At 38.8% G+C, this 23,362-nt stretch overlaps 1 protein-coding gene across 5 annotated transcripts in view; it reads left to right on the forward strand.

The window, feature by feature from the left end:
• Nucleotides 1-23,362, forward strand: part of Etv1 (ETS variant transcription factor 1) — an 88,384-nt gene that overhangs the window by 53,509 nt on the left and 11,513 nt on the right. For all 5 annotated transcript variants that reach the window (XM_052738370.1, XM_052738371.1, XM_052738369.1 and 2 more), the window contains 3 exons: nucleotides 15,980-16,046; nucleotides 18,072-18,142; nucleotides 21,552-21,721. In XM_052738370.1, coding sequence (XP_052594330.1) covers nucleotides 15,980-16,046; nucleotides 18,072-18,142; nucleotides 21,552-21,721 — 308 coding nt within the window. The remainder of the gene's footprint in view (nucleotides 1-15,979; nucleotides 16,047-18,071; nucleotides 18,143-21,551; nucleotides 21,722-23,362) is intronic.

Genomic DNA, 23,362 nt, shown 5'->3' on the forward strand with positions numbered 1-23,362 from the left:
AATTGTCGTGCTAGAAACCCTATCCGACGACTGAGGGATCTGGATGCAGAGATCCACGGCTAGGCCCGGGGAATCTCTGGGAGTCCAATTAGCGAGAATGAGGAGGGTTTATATGAGCAAGAATTGTTGAGACCAAGGTTGGAGAAAGCACAGGGACAAATAGCCAAACGAATGGAAACACATGAACTATGAACCAATGGCTGAGGAGTCACCAACTGGATCAGGCCCTCTGAAAGGGTGAGACAGTTGATTGGCTTGATCTGTTTGGGAGGCATCCAGGCAGTGGGACCAGGTCCTGTGCTCATTGCATGAGTTGGCTGTTTGAAACCTGGGGCCTATGCAGGATTGTTTGGCTTGGCCTGGGAGGAGGGGACTGGACCTACCGGACTGAGCCTACTAGGTTGATCTCAGTCCTCCGGGGAGGCTTTGCCCTGGAGGAGGTGGGAATGGGGGGTGGGCTGGGGGGCAAGGTGAGGGGGGCTGGAGGGGGGAGAACAAGGGAATCCGTGGCTGATATGTAGAACTGAATTGTATTGCAAAATAAAAATAAAAAAAAAAAAGAGAGCATGGGGGCAGAACCAGAACTGCCCTTTAAGTTTTTATGTCACGACTTGCTAGGTCTGGATAAGCATTGGGTTGAGGGATAGGAAGATGCGTGGCCTAGTCGCTACAGAAAAATTGGTCCTATCCTATTCCAGGACTCACTTTAAGAGGTTTTTGTTTTTTTTTTTTAAAGCTATATTTTTCTGGACTTTTGGGTTGTTTTCAAGGAAGAGGGAGAAAAAGAATAAATATCTGTTTTGTAGATGGTTTACAATTTAGAAAAATAAGCCCGTTGAATGAGGGCTGGCATCTTTGAAACCTGAAATTCTTCCTAGGGATTTGAGTTTAGAGATTGTTCCTATCTGCCATTGGATCTCCGTAATTAAATACCTTTTAAGCCAATGGACTTTACTGTAGGTAGGAAACATTTCTCTCTGTGAATTTCAAATTCTGTTAGCTGCTATTATGCTTATCTCTAACTGTATTTTCATTTGCTGCAATACAGTTCATTGATGATTTTAAATAAGTATAGATAGAAATTATATAAATTAATACAAATAGTCAATCAATGGGACTTGTATAATATATTGAAAATTTTGTGGTTTTGCTATGTGTAGTGCCAAAAAAGAGTAAAATCAAACCTTTTTTGTGATTCTGTGATTTGTTCCACATGTGTCTCCTCATGTTTATATTGCAAACACAGATATGCATAGTGTGGAATAGAGCATTTATCCTATGTGAACCACAGACATGCATAGTATGGAATAGAGCATTTATACTATGTGAACCAAACAGGGAGAAATTGAAGGAGTCTAATGAGGCAAAACTTTAAGGGATGGGTCTGTAAGAGATAATTGCATTACCTGTGGGTCAAATACAGTGTGGATGTTAGAGTCGGCCACCGTGTGTGCCTCAGGAGCACAGTGCTTGCCCCTCCCGAGTTCCAAGTAAAGGTCCAGCATCCTGCCTTAAGTGTGGATGTCTCTCCTAAGTGTACCATGTATCTTGCAGCTGGCTTGTAAAATGCTACTTAACTTCTGAGAAGCTATTAATTTTATGCTACCACCCCGTTATATTTTAAATTGGCACAGTTATACAACATTTCTTAGTTCTAATTTCAGTTTTGCCTGTAGGTTTCAGCTTTATTTGAATAGTTAAATAGTAAAGATTGAGTTTTTGGGTACTATTTAGAAGAAAGCATTTTGGGATATGATTTAGAAGAAAATCACTAATCTGTTGGTATCAAAATGCATTTTGCTGCTCTGAAGTTGATCCTTTGTGTGTGTCCTTATTGCAACCAGCAAGGATGACCTCTGGATATTTGTTTGTGGTCATTAGCTCATTCGTCTTTCCCAAGAGCACATTAAACTACCTTTTAGGAACTCTAATGTATTTATCACTGAGTCACCACTCTCTTTCCTATTGGTTTTGAAACAGTAGCTTATTAGGAAATACTTTATATGTGATTTTAAAACAATAAAAAATGTGTTTTTCTAAGCAAATAATCTAGAATCTGTGACACAAAGTTGTCACTTCAGAGGGATTCTAGGATACTTTATTGGTTAATTTAATGTACTATAAATGTTGTGACAATAAAAGATGTCTTAAAAGAGAAAAGACAGCATGATTGTGCTCTAATAAAACCTGACATTAATTATGACATGGGAAATGGAAGGTCTATTAGTTATAATTATAATTACAGGAATGCAATTTCAACTGCCGAATATTTAAGATAAAAAATTCAAAATATTATGTTATTAAAGTAGAAATCTTTATTCAAGGGATGAGACAGGGGGAACTTGGATCAGAAGACAGAGAAGAGAAACAACTAGATATTCAGGGAGCCAGAGTGTTAGCTATACAGTGTAGCAGTTACATTGTGGTACTACGCTGGAAAGTTAATGCAATATGTCTGTTCTGTAGATTTTTTTTCTCTCCACTAGCCAGGAAGTGCTGTGTAAAGCACCACACAGGTTTTTATTTACTAGTTAGTTGCCTTCTAGAATTCAATGCATGTACAGCACTCATTGCCCAAGTGGCCACACACAGTTAAGATGTGTCGAGTGCCTCGTCTGGAGTGTGTAAAACAGGGACTTTAGGCAGCATCCCTTTTATATGAGCTCCTTTGCCCATGTCTGTAACTATCTATATCACTTGAGAATGCCAATGATACAGGTATTTTATTATTCACCTTATATGTATATTTTTGTGACAGTCTTGCTAGGTAACCCCAGTTGACCTGGTTCTCACCATGTTGATCAAGTTAGCCTTGAATTTGTCACAATCCTTCCTCCTCAGCCTCTGGACTGCAGCTAGAATTGGTGCATGACCACCATCCCTACACATGCAGCAGATATATATAGTCTCTGCAGAAACATCGTTTCCATCCTATTCCAGGGCATATATATGAATTTTATTTGTAGTTCTTAGCTTATTAATCAGTTCATGGTCTTTCATTGTATTTGTTCACAATAAAGGGGAGTGTGCCACAGATTTTTGCATGTATTATTATTGCTTACCTTAATCTGGATTAAGAACATCTGTATGGGTTGAAGGCTCTCTATGAGATCTGGGGCTAGAGTAGCGTCAGCTGCTTTCAGACCTGGTGATATGCTTCCCTGATTTAGGAAAGAATGGATTTCACATGGCCCAGTGGTCACATTTTACTCTAATTTCAGGTGCTCACTGCTTTGACATAACACATTATCAGACCTCAGACTCTGTAAAAGACTAGGTTGTACTCTCTTCTTTCCTTGCTTTCATGCTTTTTTTTTTTTTCTAACAAGTTTATCTCAAACTTTCTTTTTCCCTTTGAGACAGGGCCTCACTGTGTAGCTCTGCCTGGTCTGGAATTCACTATGTGGACCTGGCAGTCAGTGAATTTACAGATAGCCGTTCCCCGAATGCTGGGATTAAAGACGTGTGCCACCTTGTCTAGCTCCTCCAACATTTATTTTTAAGAACTGAGTTTATCAGCGGCTGGGGAGATGACTCAGCTGTTCAGAGTGCTCACTGCTCTTGCAGAGGAGCTGGATTTGGTTCCCAGCACCTTCATGGCAGTTCACAATTGCCTGTAGCTCCAGTTCTAGGGGATCCAAGTTGTACTCTGGCCTCTGTTGACACTAGGAACACATGTGGTGAAGGTACATACACATAAAATAAGAACAATCTTGAATGAAATCTTGAAGAAAAAGAGTTGAGTTTATCAAAGAGGTGGCTCTTTATAAAGTTCTTCTGGCAAAAGCTCAAAAATAATTAGAAGAAAGAGAGCAAATTAATGGTCCACTAGCTTCAAGTCCTTTGTATGAACTTTGATTTTGTCTCCGTTCTCTTACCAGACTTCCCACTTTTATTTGAATATCCTGATAAGTGAGGCATACAGTTAAACCAGAACAGACGACTTGAGACTTCTGTCAGCTGGGTTCACTTTACATGTGCAGGCTTGTGAGGTACTGCAGAATCTGAAACAGATGTAAGGAAACTTTTAGAAGAATAGCACGTCCCTTTTCTCATTGTTCATTGCAAACCATTTTTCTTTTCATCCATTTTACCTGGACAACCTCTCTCATATTCCACATATATTTTTCACCTTAGAAAAATGTAAAGACTTATTTTCTGTCATTAGCTAGTAAAAATATGATATGTGGGCAGAGAAATGGGAAAATAAATACTTCCAAAATATTTAGCTCATGTTAAATATGTTAAAACTAAAATGTGTTTTAAGTTTCTACTGTCAGACCTGACGTATATGTCTAATATTCCCAAGGGTCTTGGATGACACTTTCACAAAGGGCTCTGAGTCCTCTTCAGTTTCAGAGATGGGGCTAGTGGAGGATTCTTGTGTTGTGAATTCTGTTCTGTGTTTTGCTGTGTTGGTGGATCATCATCCTGAGCATCTAAATCAGTGATTCTTAACCTTCCCAAAGCTGCAACCCTTTAATACGGTTCCTCTTGTTGCAGTGACCCCCAACCATAGCATTATTTTTGTTGCTACTTCAAAGCATGACAGTTTGTTACTGTTATGAATTGGAATGTAGCTATCTGTGTTGCCTGATGGTCTTAGGTTGTTCAACTCCCAAGGGGGTTGAGTCCCACAGGTCGAGAAGCACAGATTCAGATGGACAGTGGTGAAGTGAGTCCTAACTGCACTGAGTGAGTGTAGCTTGGGCTTCCAGTGGCAGGGTTTAGAACACGGTTTTAAGTTAAGGTGAAGTCACTGGGAAAGGCAGTAAGAGCAATGCCATTATTTTTTGCATTTGTCTAATGTACAGAGGCCTTTATGTGTTTGGAAGTGATTTGTCAGAAACTTAGTTCACTGGCTAACCTTCTAAAACATTTTAAAAAGATAACAAAACTATTCACGGTGCATCTGCAGGTTATGACTTCTACTGTTGTTACTTCCCCCTTTAACAATATCCCAAAGCTCTTTCTTCCACAACAGCAAGCCTAACACCAACAGCTGAAGAGGAGGGAGGATTGATTTTGGATCAAGCTTTTGATATGTCAGTCCATAGTCTGTGGCAGTATTGGTTCTTGGTATATGGCGAAACAAAGCAACCTTGAAGTGGGGACGTATAAGAGAGGAGGAAGAGGAGGCTATGCTAGTCTGCATAACCAGATACGGGGAGGGGAGGAGACCAACTGGAACCTTCAAAATTTCCTCTCTGGAGACTGATTTCTTCCAACTCCTAATTTCCATCCCTTCCAAATAGCGCTGAGTAGGAGACCAAGTCTTCTGTACTGGAGTCCATGGGGGATGTGCATACTTCAACCATAATGCCAGAATATGCTTGTGTTAAAGAACAACTTGTTATTAGCTCACAGAAAGAGACATACATCCTAGCAAAATCAACTTCAAATATACCTTCTAACAAATTCTCAACAACTGGATATTTTCAGGAAGAAAAAATAATGTCCAGTAAATGCAAGGAATGTAATGATCACAAAAGAAAGTTGTCGAAAATTCTAATAGAGTCAAGTATAATACAGGATGTAGCAAGCAAAGGTTCTTGGTATTTGTTGGAATATTCCAAGACATCATAAAATATCCACCTTCATTATTTCCAAAATGTAAGAAATGTGTAGTTTCTATTTGGTGAACATTTTTATACCATTGGTAATTCAGTGATTTCATACTGAAGAAACCATTTTTCCATTTTTAGTTATTTTAAAAATCTAATCAGAATTGGGTTCTACTTAGATAGTTAAGTGGGCAAAGAAGTGGGATATGTTTTTCTACTTGAAATCCCTAACTATGAGAGTCACCACATCCCTCCTAATGTATACCTTCTCTGATAAGCCACATGGTCATCTCAGTTCACCTCATTGTGGGTAGAATGGAACACCAAAAATAGGAAAAAAACCACAGTATCTAGACCTGTTTAACTCTTCAAAAAATTACAGAGGTCCCTTCATGTATGATAAAATTATATGTTTGAACAGATTTAGAAAGAAAAAATAAGTAAAACCTGTTTAATATGTTTAACTTACATAGCAGTATACGTAAGAATACTGTGTTATAGTTTATAGTTACCCTGTTATAGTTTGCCTATCTTTGTGGTCATGTGACTGACAAGGAACTTCAGTTCACTGCCCAGCATCACAAGAAAGAATTCAACTATTTATCACCAACCCTGGAAATGACCAGAATTCAAAATTTGAATTAGAGCTCCTACTGAATGCATATTGCTCTTGCACCATCACAAATTTAAAGTTAAGTAGGAGGTTGTCTGCATTTCAGTACAAGTACTGAGTCTAAATCACCAATCAACAAGTAAATATTTTAATATCCATCCCCAAATATTTGTTTGCAATGAGGTTTTAAAGGAATGGAGTCTTAGAAGTTATGCAACACATTAAATTATCAAAAATATGAAATAATGTTGGGTCTGGTGGCACATGCCTTTAGTCCCAGCACTGTGGAGGCAAAGGCAAGCAGAACTTCATATGTTTGAGTTCAACCTGATCTATGAAGGAAGCCTCAGGCCATCCAGTGATACATAATGAGACCCTGTCTTTTAAAACAAACAAACAAACAAAAAACAAACACCACATAAAATGATGTATATTGAATCATCAGTAGTGCTCTGTATGGTGGGTTACCACTTATCTTCCCACAGGACTTCTTCAATTATTTAAATTTTGAGCCTGCAAGATAAGGCTGTAATGTTTTCTAGCATTGATGTGCTGATGTTGGAGATTGTTAGTTAAATGCTGAACTGCCATAATGCCATAGTATAAACCAATTTAAAACAGGCTGCACTTTTCTGCTTCTGACTTTCTCCTCTGCCCTCCCAGGCAGGACATGTTTCCCTAGCAAACTGCTCAGGTGTAAACATGGGGCCTGTTGATTGTAACTATGTTCCCACATGGCTTCAAGTTACCAGGAGACAGACATGCTTTCTTCCCTCAAAAGGCAAAGGCCAAGTTACAGATTGCAAGTCAAACCCATGTAACACTGTTTGGGTTAGCACCAGCCCCTCCAGTTCATCCCTGTGACTGCTTAGATTAGATAAGTTTGAACATTGCCATTTTTGGTCATTTCCAGTGCAATGATGATTATGGTTCCATGAACTCTGGTTTTTTGTACCTGAGATGTGACACTCCCACAGGCTGAGCTCTGGCCCTGTTCCATACGAAGCATGCTTACTTAAGGCCACATTTTATTTCATGGAATGATGCAGCTTGTTTTTCCCTAACTTTTAACACTGTTGCTTGAAGAAATGCAAGTTGGGAATCACTTGGGAATTTTAAAGAATGAACTATTGATTCTGGGCAAGATGTTAACCTCCTATCTGTCGCTCTAGAATCCAAAGATAATTTTCTTTTACCCAACCAGGGATTTGTGGACAAGTAGGATGACGTTTTAGGTGCTCCAACTGTGAGAAGTGACAGTGGCATTTACCTTATTGATTTCATTATTATAATAGTTGTCGAGGGTCAGCCTCACAATTTGACTGCTTTTAATTGCCTTCCATGCCTTATGTGGGTTTCTGGTTAAAATAGCAACTCTTCCAAACCAGGATACTGGTCTATGCTCTCAGTTTTTCTAAGAAATGCTTCAATATACTCTAAATCTACAGTTACTGTAAGTGGCCCTGGCGAGTGATTTGATTTGAGAATTGAGACTACAGTCTGGATTTACTCTTTATACATTAACACAGGTCAAATGGACAGGGACTGCATTTTAAGTCAGTAATGGAAGGCTGAAGGCTGTCTTAAACCAATCATATCAGTTTTGCCCATGACTGATTGATCCCTAGGGGCAGAGCCTTGTAAGCATTTCTCTTCCATGAATGGACTCCACAGAGCCTGGAGTTTCATTCATAAAATGGAGCCTGAAAGGAAACACACACACATGCACAAGCACACACACAGCCTGGCTCTCTGGAATGTCATTTATACAGAGCTGGAGGGTGTAGTGTTCCATCAGCGGCTGCTTCGGCCGGTTGACTGGAAGTAATGATTAATGCTCATTGGTCCTGCTTGCTTGTAACCTGACACCATTTATGGCCTTCCAGAGTTCCTAATGTATGGTCAATGAGAAGACAACATTCTCAAATCAGAAACATAAACAGGAACTGGTGGGTCTGAATTCCATTCAAATATGTCATCTCAGCCCCACTGTGTTTGTCTAACTTGGATTTTACAGGCAGGAAGGGGGAAGGGAGGGGTACTGCCTGCGCTTGTTAGTTGTACTAGCTTGGAAAAGGGAGTTTGAAGGGGGTGGAGTACACTTTTATAGTGTGTAATTTATGGTTTCTTTTCTAACAAAACAACCAGGACACAGGCTTCGAGTTGCTTACCCCCAGTGGGTAAAATGAGAATAGAACTGTTTTTATAAGTGGAGCTGAGATTTGAAATTAAGGGAAACAGTTTAAAGACCGTTGGCTATCTCTCTGTGTCTAGTGAATATGAACAATAGAGGCAAAAAAAGATTACCTTCTTTTCAAAACTCTCTCTCCCTCTCTGTGTGTGTGTGCATGCTTATTGGAGTGTATGTTTTTAGATTTTAAATATTCTTATAAAATATTTTGTTTCTCAAGGACTTCCATACTCGAGTGCTAGTATAGAAAATAAGAAGTAAGAGCTAGGTAAGAGGAGGAATGGGTTTCATAAATATTTTCATCTACGTAGGATGCAAATAACTTGAAATAATTGTCAAACAATTTGTGTTGGGTTGAATAGATGCTTATCATTTTTGTTGTGTGTGTATGTTTTTATTTAATTGATTTTAATAGTTCCTTGTACATTCTATAAGGACAAGTATTTCAAATAAATAGGAAACTAATCACAAAGCAAAAGAAACTGAAAAATCAGCAGTCCTATGGTTGTGATTATTTAACAGGCCTCTTAATTCTGAACTCTGACTCCTCTTTGTGTGTGAGTTCTGAGAATTTGTTGCTTTATCTACATGATCTGGTTTTGATTTATGCTCAGCATTAAACAATAAAACTACCTAGTTGCTGTGACATTCAGAAAATACCAACTTTTGGGTCTGGTATCAGTTTACCATTTATATCACATGGAGCCAGCTTTGTAGTTTCTTTTGGCCCTCAATTTACTTATTTCCAAAGGGGGAGACTAGTGTTCTTATAAAGATTAAATATGGTTATGATTGTGAAGTACTTAACTCAGTGTCTGGCACATATGAAGGGCCCCAACAATAGTTCAGGGCATTCATTGGCGTGGTTTTTAATAGTGATTGCTGTAGATTGCTTCAATGATAAATACATCCTCTAACAAGGTGCCAAACTCACACTTGGGTTAGAGGACAAGATGAACTATCTGAGATAGTCTACTGAAGTCAACATTTATAAACCTAGCCTTCTGTGTCTGACACAGTTCATGCTAAACTTCGTTAGTAGTTTCATTTTTGTTGGAAACAAGAAGAAAAAATTATATGCATATTATATTATAGCCAAGTAAGGTAGGAATCCCAGGAAAGATGAACGAACCCAGGAGGACACCTCTGCCTCAGATACTTTCCTTTCAAATCATACAGATTCTAACAGGAAGCCAATTAGGGCGGACTGGGTACTCAGCATCAGATCCTCCACTGCAGAATGCTGTTGTGAATCATTGGGTCAGCTAGTGGCATTGGTTCTCATATTTACTTTTAAACCCCATCGCAACTGCCAGAGTATGGCAATATCTAATAAATACCCCAAGTCACAATAATGCTTGTGCCTTTTGCCACTTGAACTCTATTTGTATTCTAGTTTAATAAAAAATTACCAGCCTGTAAAACTTAAAATATCCTGAGTTCATAATGTCCATATACTGTTTGGGCCTGCTCAGGTTTTGTGCTTGATACTGTCCAAAAAGTGTCTCAGAAGCTTATGAGAGATTTTGGTTTCAGAGGGAAAATTCTGTGCTATTGTTCGTCACTGTGCTGCCTTTATCTCTCCGAAAGCCTGAATTCACGCACTGCATTACTTCCTCCTTCCTTCCTTGGTTCAGTGTAGTGTGAATTTAGTTTCTTTTGCCTTCAGTTTGCTGAGAAATATCTCAAGTGTGGATGAAGCAATACTAAATTCATCCCTCCTTTCTTAAAACTTAAGCCATGTCCACATCCATCACTTTCTTTTCTTAGATGTGCTTATTTTATTATATGTCTATGAGTGTTTTGCTTTCACGTATATTTATGTATCCTGTGTGTGCTTGGTGCCCGGGGAGATCAAAAGAGAGTGTTGGATCCCCTGAAATGAGAATTAGGGATGCTTGTGAGCCGCCATGTGGGTGCTGGAATCTAACCTAGGTCCTCCAAAAGAAGAAAAAATAATGGTCTTACCCACTGAGCCATCTCTCCAACCCTTCCACCTCATCTTCAGACTATTAGGTCAGACCTTCATGACCGAGCACCTGCTGGTCCATAAGGCTTCTCTGTTTCAACTCCTCCTTTGTCACCTTTCTCATGTGAATCTAACATACTACTGCTGGAACTTATTTTGAACTTAATAACTTTCAGATTTCTCCAATATAGAGCACATTATGGGTGCAAAACCATCTTTTACATGACTGTGTCTTTCAGGAAACTGTAAAATATAGTTTTCTTCATTAACTATACCAAGTTCATTCATGCTTCAATTGTAAAAGCAGAGCTAAGGGTGACGTGGGTGCTTCTGCATTTGCGTTTATACGTATCTTCATGAAGCTTGTGTTATTTATGCCCTAGACACCCTGGGGGTTTTGAACATAATATGTGATATTAATAGGCGTGAGAAGAATAAATAAACCTAAACTAGAGAAGGAAGGACTTGAAGAGCTGAAGGGAATGAAAACAATCATGTTCTAAAGTTCATCTTTCTTGAGACAAGTTGGTGTCATCAGCTGTTGCTACAGCTTATGTTAGGATATTTTTTTCTTCAGTGCTTGACCTTGAACCAAGTACCTTCTGCATGCTAGGCAAGCACTCTACCACTGTGGGTACCCCCGGCTGTGTCAGGGTTTAATACACCAATTTTTAGAAATTTGTTGACTAATAATACTAGCAAAAGTGATTAAATCTTCCAGGTTTGTATTGAAGTGGACACACACACACACCCCTACACCTTTTACAGATTTGCATTGTTTTACACAATACATCATTTTTGATTCTGTATAGTTAATATTTTAAGTTTTCATCCATTATCCGAATGTGTTGAACAGAGCTTAGCATGGTGGTTCATGATTGTGATCCCAGTAGTGGGTAGAGTCATTCAGGAAGAGACAATGAGACCCTATCTTAAAAGTGAATGAATGAATGAATGAATGAATGAATAGGTCCATATGGACTCTATGCAGTCACATCACTCCCACAAGGAGTTAAATTGTACAGCCAGTCAACTTCTGCATTCTAATTTAAAGGAAAGCAAAGACAGAGTCGTGAGCTACTTTTACTTTCCTGGGATTTCTCATTTACCTTAAGACATTTGGAAGCTGGATTAAGATGTACATTGATTATTACTGCAGGAATCCAGCCAGAAGCATCAAATGAAGGAGTCTCCCTTCTCAACCTCCTTGTTCGGTTTGTTATATGAGATAATCCCAGGTTTATACACTGCTTGGTAACAAAGCAGTTTCAGCAACCACTAAAACTGCCCTAGCCAATCATGACTAATCTTTCCTCTCTGGGTCTGGCATGGCTTTGGGAAGCTTACACAAATGATACCCTAAAGGGGAATTTTCATTTTGTACAACTGAGCAGCAAATATGCAAATCAGAGGAGTGCCTGGCATATTACATGTGCAAAACTCAAAGCTTTATTTTGTGGTAAAACTTTTGGTAAAGCTTCCCACGTCAGTATTGTGTTTTCCAGCACAGCTTTACTTTGTAAGGCAAAGAGGGAGAAAACAGCTTTTTTTTTTTTTTAAAATTTCTTACACATGTATCGTGATATGAAGTGATACTTTCTGTATCATTTCAAATCTGATACCTTTAATAGTGATACTACATGAAGCCTAACCCAAGCGGGCAGTTTGGAGACTTCCGGTGCTTTGTTCCTGATTCCACCTCCACGAACCGAAGCCTGGAGATGCCAACAGCACTTCACTGCTTTGAATTTTTACAGCATATTAGATCAGCTTTCATCATGACAAAAGCTCATCTGAAACAAATTACAGACACTGTGATTTGTAAGAGCTGATTTGGTCAGCACTAATATCGAGTTTTAGAACGCTTTGATCCACAAGTTTCTACATCAATAAAAATCCTTTGTCCTAAATTCAATTTACATAATCCAATTTATAGACTGACTTTTAAACTCCTTAAGCCAGTGTTGTTTAAGAACAAACAACAAGGGTTAATATTGCAAAAATATGAAGTTCAAAGATGGATTCTTGAGTATATAAAATGTCTGGTGGAAATTCTGGCTTAATCATAAATTCATGACTGTTCAATCAGTATATTTTTAGATATCATAGATTAAGAGATAGGTTTACAGAGTCTATTCCAGAATAACTACACTAGTAACTAACAAATCAACCAGCTCATGGAATTTAAGAACATGAAATTAAGATATACAAGTAAATTATTGAAATATGTAATTATATCCTAAATCCTTCGCTAGTGGAAATATTACAACACTTTTAAAAGTATCACTAGCACTCTCATTTCACAGATGAGAAGGTTGAGGAAAGATCTGTTAACTAACCTGCCAAGAGCTACACTCCCTTGAAACAAGAGACCCTCGACTTGAATTTGTGCCTAGTAGGTGACAAAGAGGTTGCTGGCCATCACTGGGCTGTGTTAGTCATCCTAAAATTATAACCAGAGGATGCCAGACAGAACAGTGTAAATGTCCTGCCGTCCTAGCGTGCTTGTGTAGGTCAGGCTACACTAGGCTGTAGCTCTTGCGTTGTCCTTCCTTCCACAGGAAAGTGGAAGGCCCTGCCCAGCGACAGACACCTCCATTCTCTGTCACCAAACATTGGCCTTTGAAGTCCCCACTTAGCCCAGCTTGGATCTTCATTGAACATTTAGCAAAAGTTCAGATGGAATGCCAAGTCTCACCAGTTGGACATTTTTTTATTAGATAAGGTAGAAATGAAAGCAGCAGGCAATTTAATTAGCAGTAATTTTTCTGGGCAAGTCATTACTTTGATGAACTTCAGAGCAATGTTTACGGCCCCTAATTAACCATGTTAGTCATTTGATTGAATAATCACTTTGGAAATGTTTCTACAATTTGATTAGAGTCTGACCCACTCTGATAGTCATAAATTAACTGATATCACTTTAGAATAACATGACTTTAGTTATTCTAGTGAATAAACCTCCTATCCCTTTCTTTTATTTAATTTTTTTTCTAGCTTCTCTGGACTATATAAATGGCATCCATTTTAAGGGCAGACTGGATTTAAAAATGATAGCCAAGGCCTTGCCTTTAAAAACTAGTTGCTAATTTTATTTATTCTCATGTAATAAATGGCAGGAATTGGAAAAGCACAATTCTCTCCATAAATTGTTACCCATTGTCTTCTTTAGAATGAAAGTTCTACCTGGACCTTATTATGTGTCACTGGTTTTTTTTAAATATAAATTTTAGGACAATATTTTAAATTTCTAGATAGACCTAGAATTTTCGAAGAACAGTATAGTATAAGAGCAGCTGTTTTTCCAGCTGCAGGAGAATTAGACAAATTGTGCATAAAGTATCTCTGACACTGTGTCTAGATTTCCAGGATTACACTAATTTTACACCGTGTTAGAACACTCTCCGTAAGTGTCCTTCAGCCTTGGATACTAGGTTCTTCAGAAATAGTTGCATTTCCTCTTTCTCCTGCTCTGGGAAGGAAAGCACGTTTAGTCACACTTATATGTAATAGACTTCAGCCTCTGTCTTTCCCTCTAGCTGCCTCAGAGCTCGCCAGCTGTTCTTACAGCCGCGCTCCAGGTGTGCAGCAGTCAGTAAGAGTATTTTTGTGGCATGGTGTCAACATGTCAACACAAAAAGCTTGCCTCTGAGCAGCTGTTGCTCCGACTGCAGTCATTAACACTGTCCCTTCCAGGCCCAGCTGTTTTGAGGGACCTTATGCCTGGCAGTAAATCAGAATAACGTTAAAAATTAATTTCAAGGTTCCTCATTAGTTTAAAGTGGATTTCTAACTATTTGACCTATTATCAATATTGTCAGGAAAAGAGTCACTTTACCTTCATAGACTCAGAATTATGCATGATATAATAAAGTGAATAAACTGTGTTATAGAAAAAGTGTGTTTGCAAGTTTACCACTGTCCTCACCCCATAGACTATGCTTTCTCATGTACTTTTTATTTCATGTAAGCATTGGATTTTGTTTTTCTGGTGCTGGGGACTGTGCCTAGGGCCAGTGCATGTTATACGAGGGTCTACTGCTGAACTCTATGCCCAGCCTCTTACCTCCTTGGCTTGGTTTTGTTTTGTTGTTTACGCTTTGAGAGAGTCTCTCTGTGTAACTCAGAATGATCTCAAATTCACAGTCTTTATTCCTCAGCCTCTTGAATATTGGGACTATGGTGTGTACCACCAAAAACATACTTTTTAAATGTTGTTAGAATTATGGCTTACTGGTGAAATGTTTTAGATTAAAACCGTGTGGGTTAAAAAAATTTTATGTTAATAATTGCTCATATTTTTGTTGACATTAAACCAAAAAATTGTCACTTGTCATCAAACCGAACAAACAAAAATACTGACTTTGAAAATGGGAAAATGGGAAATAAAGGGTATTGATTATCTATTGTTACAATGAGTATATAGATGGATAGATCTGAAGAGACTGGGCTTTGAGATTCGTTCTTTAAGGATGGTATATTTGAATTACAAGCAGTGGAAAGGAGGGAAATTTTTTGTATTAAGTATTGCATTTGTGGTACACATTTAGATTTCCTTTTTTATGTTGCTTAAAAAAAAAAAAACCAAACTAGTAAACCGTACATATGTTCTAATTGACTTGATCAAGTGTTTATACATTCAAGGGTAGGACTCAGTCTGGGAGATCTGAAACTTGTGTTTTGAGGAACTAGATTTAAGAAAAATAAATAAAAATGAAGTACAAATATAGGTATTAGGCAGGGCTCAGAAGAGACTCCTAAAATACAGGAAGACCCTTAATTTTGGGGGCTGTTATACATCTGTCTGCCCTCAGCACCTTGGAACTGGAGAACTGTAATAGGTGCTAGGGAATATGTCTCAACCCTTTATTTTATAGAAATACAGGTAAAGGAAGGTTTGTCCAAACTTAAGTAGCTTTTATGATAATAAGGACTTGAATTTAAATCATATGTCTCCTGAGCCATATTTATTTATTTTTCCATGTCATAATCACTGAACGTGTTCAGTTCTGAGTTAGCACTGCGAGTCAAGCTTTATGGTTAGCCATGCTTGTTTTCCTTTCCAGACCCCTTAGCCCTGTAGGTGGGGCTTTTTCTTAGCACAGGCACTGTGAATCTGTTTACTATGTACTGTTTGTTAGCTTTGAACATGATCTATATTATTAATAAAAATGAAAAACCAGATAGGCTGTTATCTAATAAAAACAATTAAAAACCTTAAAAATCTCAAGATAACTCATGAGATTTAATTATCCTATCTTTTCTTAGTCATTTCTGTCTAGTGTTTGTGAAGTCATCCATAACTGAGCCTTGGAGTTTTGCAGTGTGCATAGACAGAATAATGTGGGGTATATAAATTAATTTCACTTGCCCTTAAACAGACTGGTGTGACATAGTGTGGTATTGCTGAGCTTCAGTAAAGTTGAGTGGGTAAAAGTATGTTCACCTGCTTATTGAAGAGAGTCAAGCTTCACTGTGATATCTTAAGCTATAGGTTCTTGGAGGCCCCCTGAAAATGTTCACCATGTGCTGACAGGCTCACTCTTCCGGACTCTTGATGTTTCTGTTCATTTCTGTCTACCTTCCACCTGTCTTGCCCTTCTAACCTACCTCTCTTTGACAAATTTTGTTTCTTCTTTCAGAAGTGCCTAGCTGCCACTCCATTTATATGAGGCAAGAAGGCTTCCTGGCTCATCCAAGCAGAACAGAAGTTAAGTTCTCCATGTTTTAAAATTCCTTATAATAACATTAAAAATAAACACCCATTCCAAATTTGGATTGATTTACTCATTCATTGTGTGCTTTGGGAAAATGCATTTGTGATCCTAAAACCTTATTTTAAAAATTATCATTTGGGGTTGGGGATGATCAGTGGCAGAGTGGTTGGCCAATAGACCGAAGGCCTTGGTTTCAGTCCCTAGTAAGGCCAAAAACAAACAAACAAATAAACAAACAGGAATAAAACAACAAAAACCCCAAAGCAACAACAAACCCCACACTCTGTCTTTGGAAAATGAAAGGATAGGCTTTGATATCTTGGTAGCTCGTACTTGGTTATTAGCCTGAGTCCTTTCCACACAAATAACTCTGTTCTTCCCTGCCAGCACCCAGCAATCTTTTAAACTAGAAATTGCTCTTTACAGATTACATACCTTCCTCCACTCTGCCGACTTATATCCTGGAGAATATTCAGCTATAACTTTATAAACCGAAGTCACAGTTTTGTAGTAAAACATGGTAGATTGATTTCGCCATTCAGTGTCCTGGATTTTGTACCTTTTGGAAAAGTAATTGTTAAGAATGGATTGACATAAGCTGTGCAGAGAAGGAGTTATTGTTTCAGGTAGCCACGGTGGAACTCTCTGCTCTAATAGATTTTGACATCTGCAAAGCAATAGACAAGAAATGATTTTATCTGGATATTATCTCCACTGAGGGATTCCTGGAACTCTGACTTAAACAACATGTTTGTTCTGTAAAATTGCCTTAGACACAACCTTTTCAGGTAGGATTAATATTCATGATTTTATATGAATGATATTAATCAATGTTTAAGTGACAGCAGATGACAATAAATTTTAAAATACTTGAGAGCAAAAGCTTTGCACCAGTGCGTGAAATTACTTTTGCTGATGTTGTTGATATTATAAACCTACCATAGAGAACATTGTAGTTGATGAATAAAGCTATGTTTAAATTGTGCGAAATTTCTTCCTATAATTAAAGGTGAAAATTAGGTGAAGTCAAGTATGTGAGAGAGAAAAAATGATTATTAAAAGGTATCAGTTTTACTCTTTCTGTGAGCTGAGGTATTGTATAGCACAAAACAAAAACAGTGATAAAACCCGCTTTCTCACTCTCTTGGGTATTAATGAAGAGAAGGGGTTGGTGAGTCACGTGACGAAGTGAATGCATGCGCTTGCTACCCAGCCTAGCAGCAGAGTTCAATGCACAACCCCACGTGGTGGAAGGAGAGAGCTCACTGCCACAAGTTGTCCTTCCGGCCCACGCTGTGATGTGTGCACAGCACACACACGAAGTAGAATAAAAAGGATTTTGAAGTGAGAAGCTTAGCTTCCCAAGATATTTCCACAAGGAAGTAAAGGGTAAACTAAATCAGTTTCAGAGTGCCAGGGGCAATACCAGAAATAAAGGACAATCCCAGAAATTCAATTTGCTGTCCCTCTCTTGAATAATGAAACAAAGGAGTCAGAAAACAAAATGATGCATTATAAAGCCTAGGTCTGCCAATATTTTGGTAAGGTCTAGGCTTAGGTCAGCAGTTATAAATCTCTGATGGTTATACATACTGTGCAATGGCACCCTCTAAATTGGAGTGCATGAAAGTCATCAGTCCTTACAAAAGCACTATTACTCTCCCCATTTGATAGATGGGGAAACTGAGGCAAAGAGCCAAACTAATGTGTCCAATATCAAACAGCTGGAAAGTGGCAGAATCATTTTCAAAGTATCTTTTTGTGTTAGTGATTAAAGAGTTTAGGAGGGTGGGGTGGTCGTGGCACACACCTTTAATCCCAGCACTTTGGAGGCAGAGGCAGGTGGATCTCAGGGAGTTAGAGGCCAGCCTGATCTACAAAGCAAGTTCCAGGACAGCCAGGACTGTTACACAGATAAATCCTGTCTCAAAACTCCACCCTCACCCCCCCAAAAAAGAACTTTGGAGTTTAATTTCATATTCTATCATTAATAACCATGTCCCGCTCTTCCCCCCACAGGCTGCATGTTTGAAAAGGGCCCCAGGCAGTTCTATGATGACACCTGCGTTGTTCCGGAGAAGTTCGATGGTGGGTTTCTCTCAGTTTCATCATTTGATTTTTATGAGTACAGTTCACACTTTCCTCTTCTGAAAGCAGTTAACATTTGCACTTAGAGGTTTCTATGCACGTCCTTTATCACGCACTATGGACTAGCGAGCAAACTGAACGTTCCCTTTGCTCCCCGCTGCCTTTGTTTCTCTCTTCTCTTTGGTTCCATGAGAGCCCTTTTTTTTGGAGATGGGACAGAAGAACGTCATTGTTGTTGCGCTTTGTGCAGAGCAAGGCATCTTTCCATTGCCCTGCTGGGCGCATGCAGCTTGTTATTTGAGATTTACTGAAAGCTGATCCTGTAATTAACAAAGCAGAACAGAAAGCATGCTACTGTGGATGCACTGATGACTAATGCAGCCTCCTTTCTTTTTATTGTTCATGAAAAGATGCATTATGGAGCACAAGAACAACATAACTGCCCATTGAGTTTCCTGATTGCTTGCCCCCACACTCCCACCAAGGAAGATGTACATTACTAATGTAGCATTATGTCGTAATTGCTTAAAAGGAAGTTAGGAAAGCATTACCTTTTAAATATCTCTCAATAGTGCAATGAAAGGGTCCCAGATATTAGAAAAGAGCGTCAAACTAGATAGAGTCTTCTTTTCTTGACAAGCGTGGTGGCGAAAGCCGACATTTACAAGGAAGGTTGGAGGAAAAGGGAACGGTTAATTCACTTACTGGTTCTTCGGAGTGGTCTCCATATTTCCTGCTTTGATTGTCAAACAGGAAATGAGCAGGGGCCCTCTGATTAGCTGATTGCAAAAACTTTGGGGATCTCGGCTGTAATGACTTGGGCGCTCTCAGAGTTTTTAATTGTCATTATTTAAACAGCAGAGTGCATGCTCAGATTGCTATTCAGTCTCACATAATTACGTGAGGGCTTAACCGCCAAGCTTCTTGCTGCTCTTGTAGTTTTTGGAAAGGAGGGTGAGTTTTAGGAAAATCCATTTCCTTAGCCTCCCTTAAGATGACTAAATTTATTAAAGATCATAGACTTGAACCCGCAAGGGAAGCACCGTTGTGGCTTCCTTCTGTAATAGTTACGTACTCTTCTATTTTAGAAATGTGAGTTGTGGTAACTACCCCTATTAGCATGCCATCATAATCTTAAAATTCCTTCCGCCTTTTCTGTTGACATGGAGCCTCAAACTTGCTTTTGGAATGTCCATTGTTTCTTCTTTTCAGTTATGGTGAGTTTCATGTGTTAAATAATCTCAAACTCAGTATGGGTATATAAGGAGGGTAATTATCTTAAAACTATGGGCAAAATAGAATGCTGGTGCTTAGGGAATTGGCTGTCCTAGTTTGCTTGGTTTAACTTTAAATGCTGCAATTTCATTTTAAATATATACATATATAAGTATAGATAGATAGATAGCATATGTCTTACATTTTTAAGTATTAGAGAACAAAAAAGAAGAGCAAAGGGGATTTTTTTTTGCATGTAGCTAATTGAATAAGTCACATTTATGCATAGCAACACCATAGAAATTATATTTTACAAGGTTTCACTCTGCATGATTGTCCACTTGCCTCCATGAAAAGAAGTTGTAAATAATAGAAGGGAAAATCTCAGATAAATAAAACTAACTTTGAAATCAACATGAAGATTCACTCCTACATTGCCTGGTTAAGATGAAAGGATTTCATGATTTTTTTAGTGGCTATTGACTGGACAATTGTGTGTGTTTGTGTCGCTGTTGAAATACTGCTTTTCTTTTCTGATCATGTGATGAGGTGTATTCCTACTTACTGACTCCTGGAAGTTATTAGAAAGCTTGTGATTTAGTTTATTTTGTTGTCACACTTAGTGTGAATAGAGCTCCTTGACCATAAAATGCCTGAATTCTTTCTTCAGCAAAGAAGAGATCTGATCTGTCTGCCGGCATTAGCTACACAGTACCAATTGCAGGCAGGTCCACTTAGTTTTGAGATGCATGGCTGGAGTTAGAAGGAAATGATTCGTGGTCACAGCACAAAATGTTCTGGTTTGGTTTTTTGCTTTGAAAAACCAAGACAGTTGCACAGCAAAAGCATTAACATCTTTATTCATATTAGATTCTTATGCTTTTCTATACCAGGTAAATAGAGCTCACATTTTTTCTTAAAAAATTTATTTTGCAGAATGTTCTGGTATATACATCCTTTTTTGTATTATTAATTCTTCGCTCACACAATACATTCTGACTGCAGCCTCTCCTCTTTCTCCTCCTCCTAGTCCTCCCCACCCAGTTCCACTGTTCCTCCATTTCCCTTCCTTTCTGAAAAGGGTGGACCTCTCAGGGTTATCAACCAAACATGGTATTACAAGATGCAGTAAGACAAGGTACACACCCTCGTATCAAGGATGGAGGCAACCCAGTAGGAGGAAAAGGGTCCTAAGGACAGGCAAAAGAGTCAGAGACACTCCCACTGTTAGGAGTCCAACATCCATTTACGTAGAGGAGCTAAACATCCATTTACGTAGAGGACCTAGTGGAGGCGCAAACAGGCCCCATGGTTACCTCTTCAGTCTCTGTGAGCCCCAATAAGTCCGGGATCTCTGTGTCTGTTCCTACCACTGGAGGAAGCCTTTATGATGTTGATTGGGCTAGACACCAATTGATGATTATAGCAGAGTATCTTAGAATCTCCCTCCCCTTTTTTCAGTAGTGTTTCCTTCTACCCAAGGTCTCTGGGCACTTTTTTTTTTGAGACAGGCTTTTCTCTGTGTAGTTTTTGGTGCCTGTCCTGGATCTCGTTCTGTAGAGCAAGCTGGCCTTGAACTCACAGAGATCCACCTGGCTCTACCTCCTGAGTGCTGGGATTAAAAGCATGCGGCGGCGGCAGCGGCGCCGCCTGGCGATGTGTGCATGTTTTTTGGAGCTGAGGATGATATTGCCAAATTTACCTTGAATTATGTGCTCTGAGATTTTCAGTAGTTTGTCATGTGTGGGTCAATAGATATTTGCAAATTACAGTTTGTAGAAATTAATTTATACAAGTAAAATGCCCAGAACTTAAAGCTGATTACGCCTTCTGAGATAGACAAACGGGAGCAACAAAGCAAAGAAGTGTGATTAGGTTCGATGGTTTGTAAAGACATGAATGAAAGACCAACAATTATGCTAGGTTTTTATAAGTAAATGGTACTTATGAACTTAACTCCTTACTGGTGCATTTATATTAATGAGAATACATGTTGTTATCCTGTCTGCAAGTTGCTAAGTTTCTGTAGATTGTTGGCTTACATTTAGTCATTTGATTATTTTAAATCTGTACTTAATGGTATTGTTACAAAATCCATGAAGTGATTGTGTTTAACCATTTCCATGGTTGATTTGGTGTAAATTTTATATGAATGACATAATGTTGCTGATAATAGTTGATTTTTTAAATTTAGGGGACATTAAGCAAGAGCCAGGAATGTACCGGGAAGGACCCACGTACCAGAGGCGAGGATCCCTTCAGCTTTGGCAGTTTTTGGTAGCGCTTCTGGACGACCCTTCCAACTCTCATTTCATTGCCTGGACTGGACGAGGCATGGAATTTAAACTGATTGAGCCTGAAGAGGTGAGTCCAGTAGATTCGGAATAGGAAGCCAAACTTGGTTAATATGCCAGAAAGGTATATAAAAAGTTTGAAAACTGTATAGACATATTTTAAATTTGAAAGTAGTACAAAACAATGTAAAATTATTGATTTTGTGGTTTTTGCCATTGAAGGCAGCAGTCTCTCCCAGTTTGCAGTGGTTTGCATCTGGTCAGAGGGCTGGTTTTGTGGTAGTCCTAACTTCACACCACACACACACACACACAGAGGACTCAAGAGTGGGAAATACCACTGCTAAATGTTTGGGTGTTTCAATTTTGTAGTGTATTTAAAGCTCCATTTGGCTGTAAAGAAACTTTGGTTTTCTGTAGATGCAATTAATTGATGTAAGTAAAGAACCACAAGAATATGGCGCAGGCCACCGAGACTAAAGATGCCTAGCAAAATAATCTCAGAGGCCTTTACCATAATGGGAATGTATCCTCCCTCTCATGGAAGATTTTAATAATCAAAGCAAGACTTGGACTAGGGAAGTTCAACAGGGATTTACGTCAGTTAAACAGCCATTTCCCACCACCTGTGATTAAAATAAACTGAGCAGAAACAGAACATTTTACTTTTGTCATATTTGTTAGGACAGGAGGCATTACTGAATGATGTAAGTAACATGTGAGCCCCTCAGAAAAGCCCACATTCTACGAGGGATTAAGTTCTTCATATAACCACCCATGGCATTTAGATGTTTGAGTCTGGATAGAAGAATGGAAGATCTGACTAGCTGGCCAGTTAGTGTCATCATTCTGAGTTTTTGTGATCATTTAAATGCGAGAAAGATATGCAATCAGGTCTGTTTCATGCAGCTGACATTTCAACAACTCTGCTGTCACAGGTGCATAAAGTCAAAAGCAAGACCCAGTAATTCAGTCAGTTGACTGTTTCCAAATGGTAACTAGCTCAGTGGGAATTGTGCAATAGGTACTACATGTCTCCGAAACTCTTGTTCAACATCCTTTCCTAGGGGCGTGGGAAGACAGCTCAGTAAATAATGTGCTTCTGCACAAGCATGAAGATTTGATTCCTGTTCTCAGCAGCCAGGCTAAAAACCAGGTGTGACAGGATATACCTTTAATCCCAATGCTCTAGACGCAGACTGAATCAGCATGATCCAGGTTTAGTAAGAGAACCCTGTCTCAAAAGGTGAGGTCAACAGTGATTGAGGAAGACACTATCATCAGTGTCTGACCCCCACACACACACCAAAAAAAAAAGAAATTGAAGAATGAAGTATCCTCTTTCTGATTGCTGCCTAACTCACCCTTACCACCAGACAATGACTGTGTTGTCTTTTCCAATTTTTTCTTTGGAAAGGATCTGTGAATTATTTTCTTCCGAGTGGACCACAGTCCCTCTCTTATCCTCTGCTACATAACAGATCTTTCAGTGTTGACTCCCACAATCCATGAATGATGGCTTGGAAGCCACCATATTGTACTTCTCACAGGTTTTATTTTCTCATGTTTCATCTCTTAGTTTAAAACAATAATGAGTGAACTTCCGAATATGTCCTGCTTATCTGCTCAGTGAGCTTGGATGACATTAGCAAACTCAGATATTTGAGATAATAGTATATTATTTCCAAATTAATCAGTGGTCCTAGGGAAT

The sequence above is a fragment of the Peromyscus californicus genome, unplaced genomic scaffold (genome assembly GCF_007827085.1).
Source record: "Peromyscus californicus insignis strain IS unplaced genomic scaffold, ASM782708v3 Scaffold_15__1_contigs__length_86483966, whole genome shotgun sequence".
Classification (NCBI taxonomy): domain Eukaryota; kingdom Metazoa; phylum Chordata; class Mammalia; order Rodentia; family Cricetidae; genus Peromyscus; species Peromyscus californicus.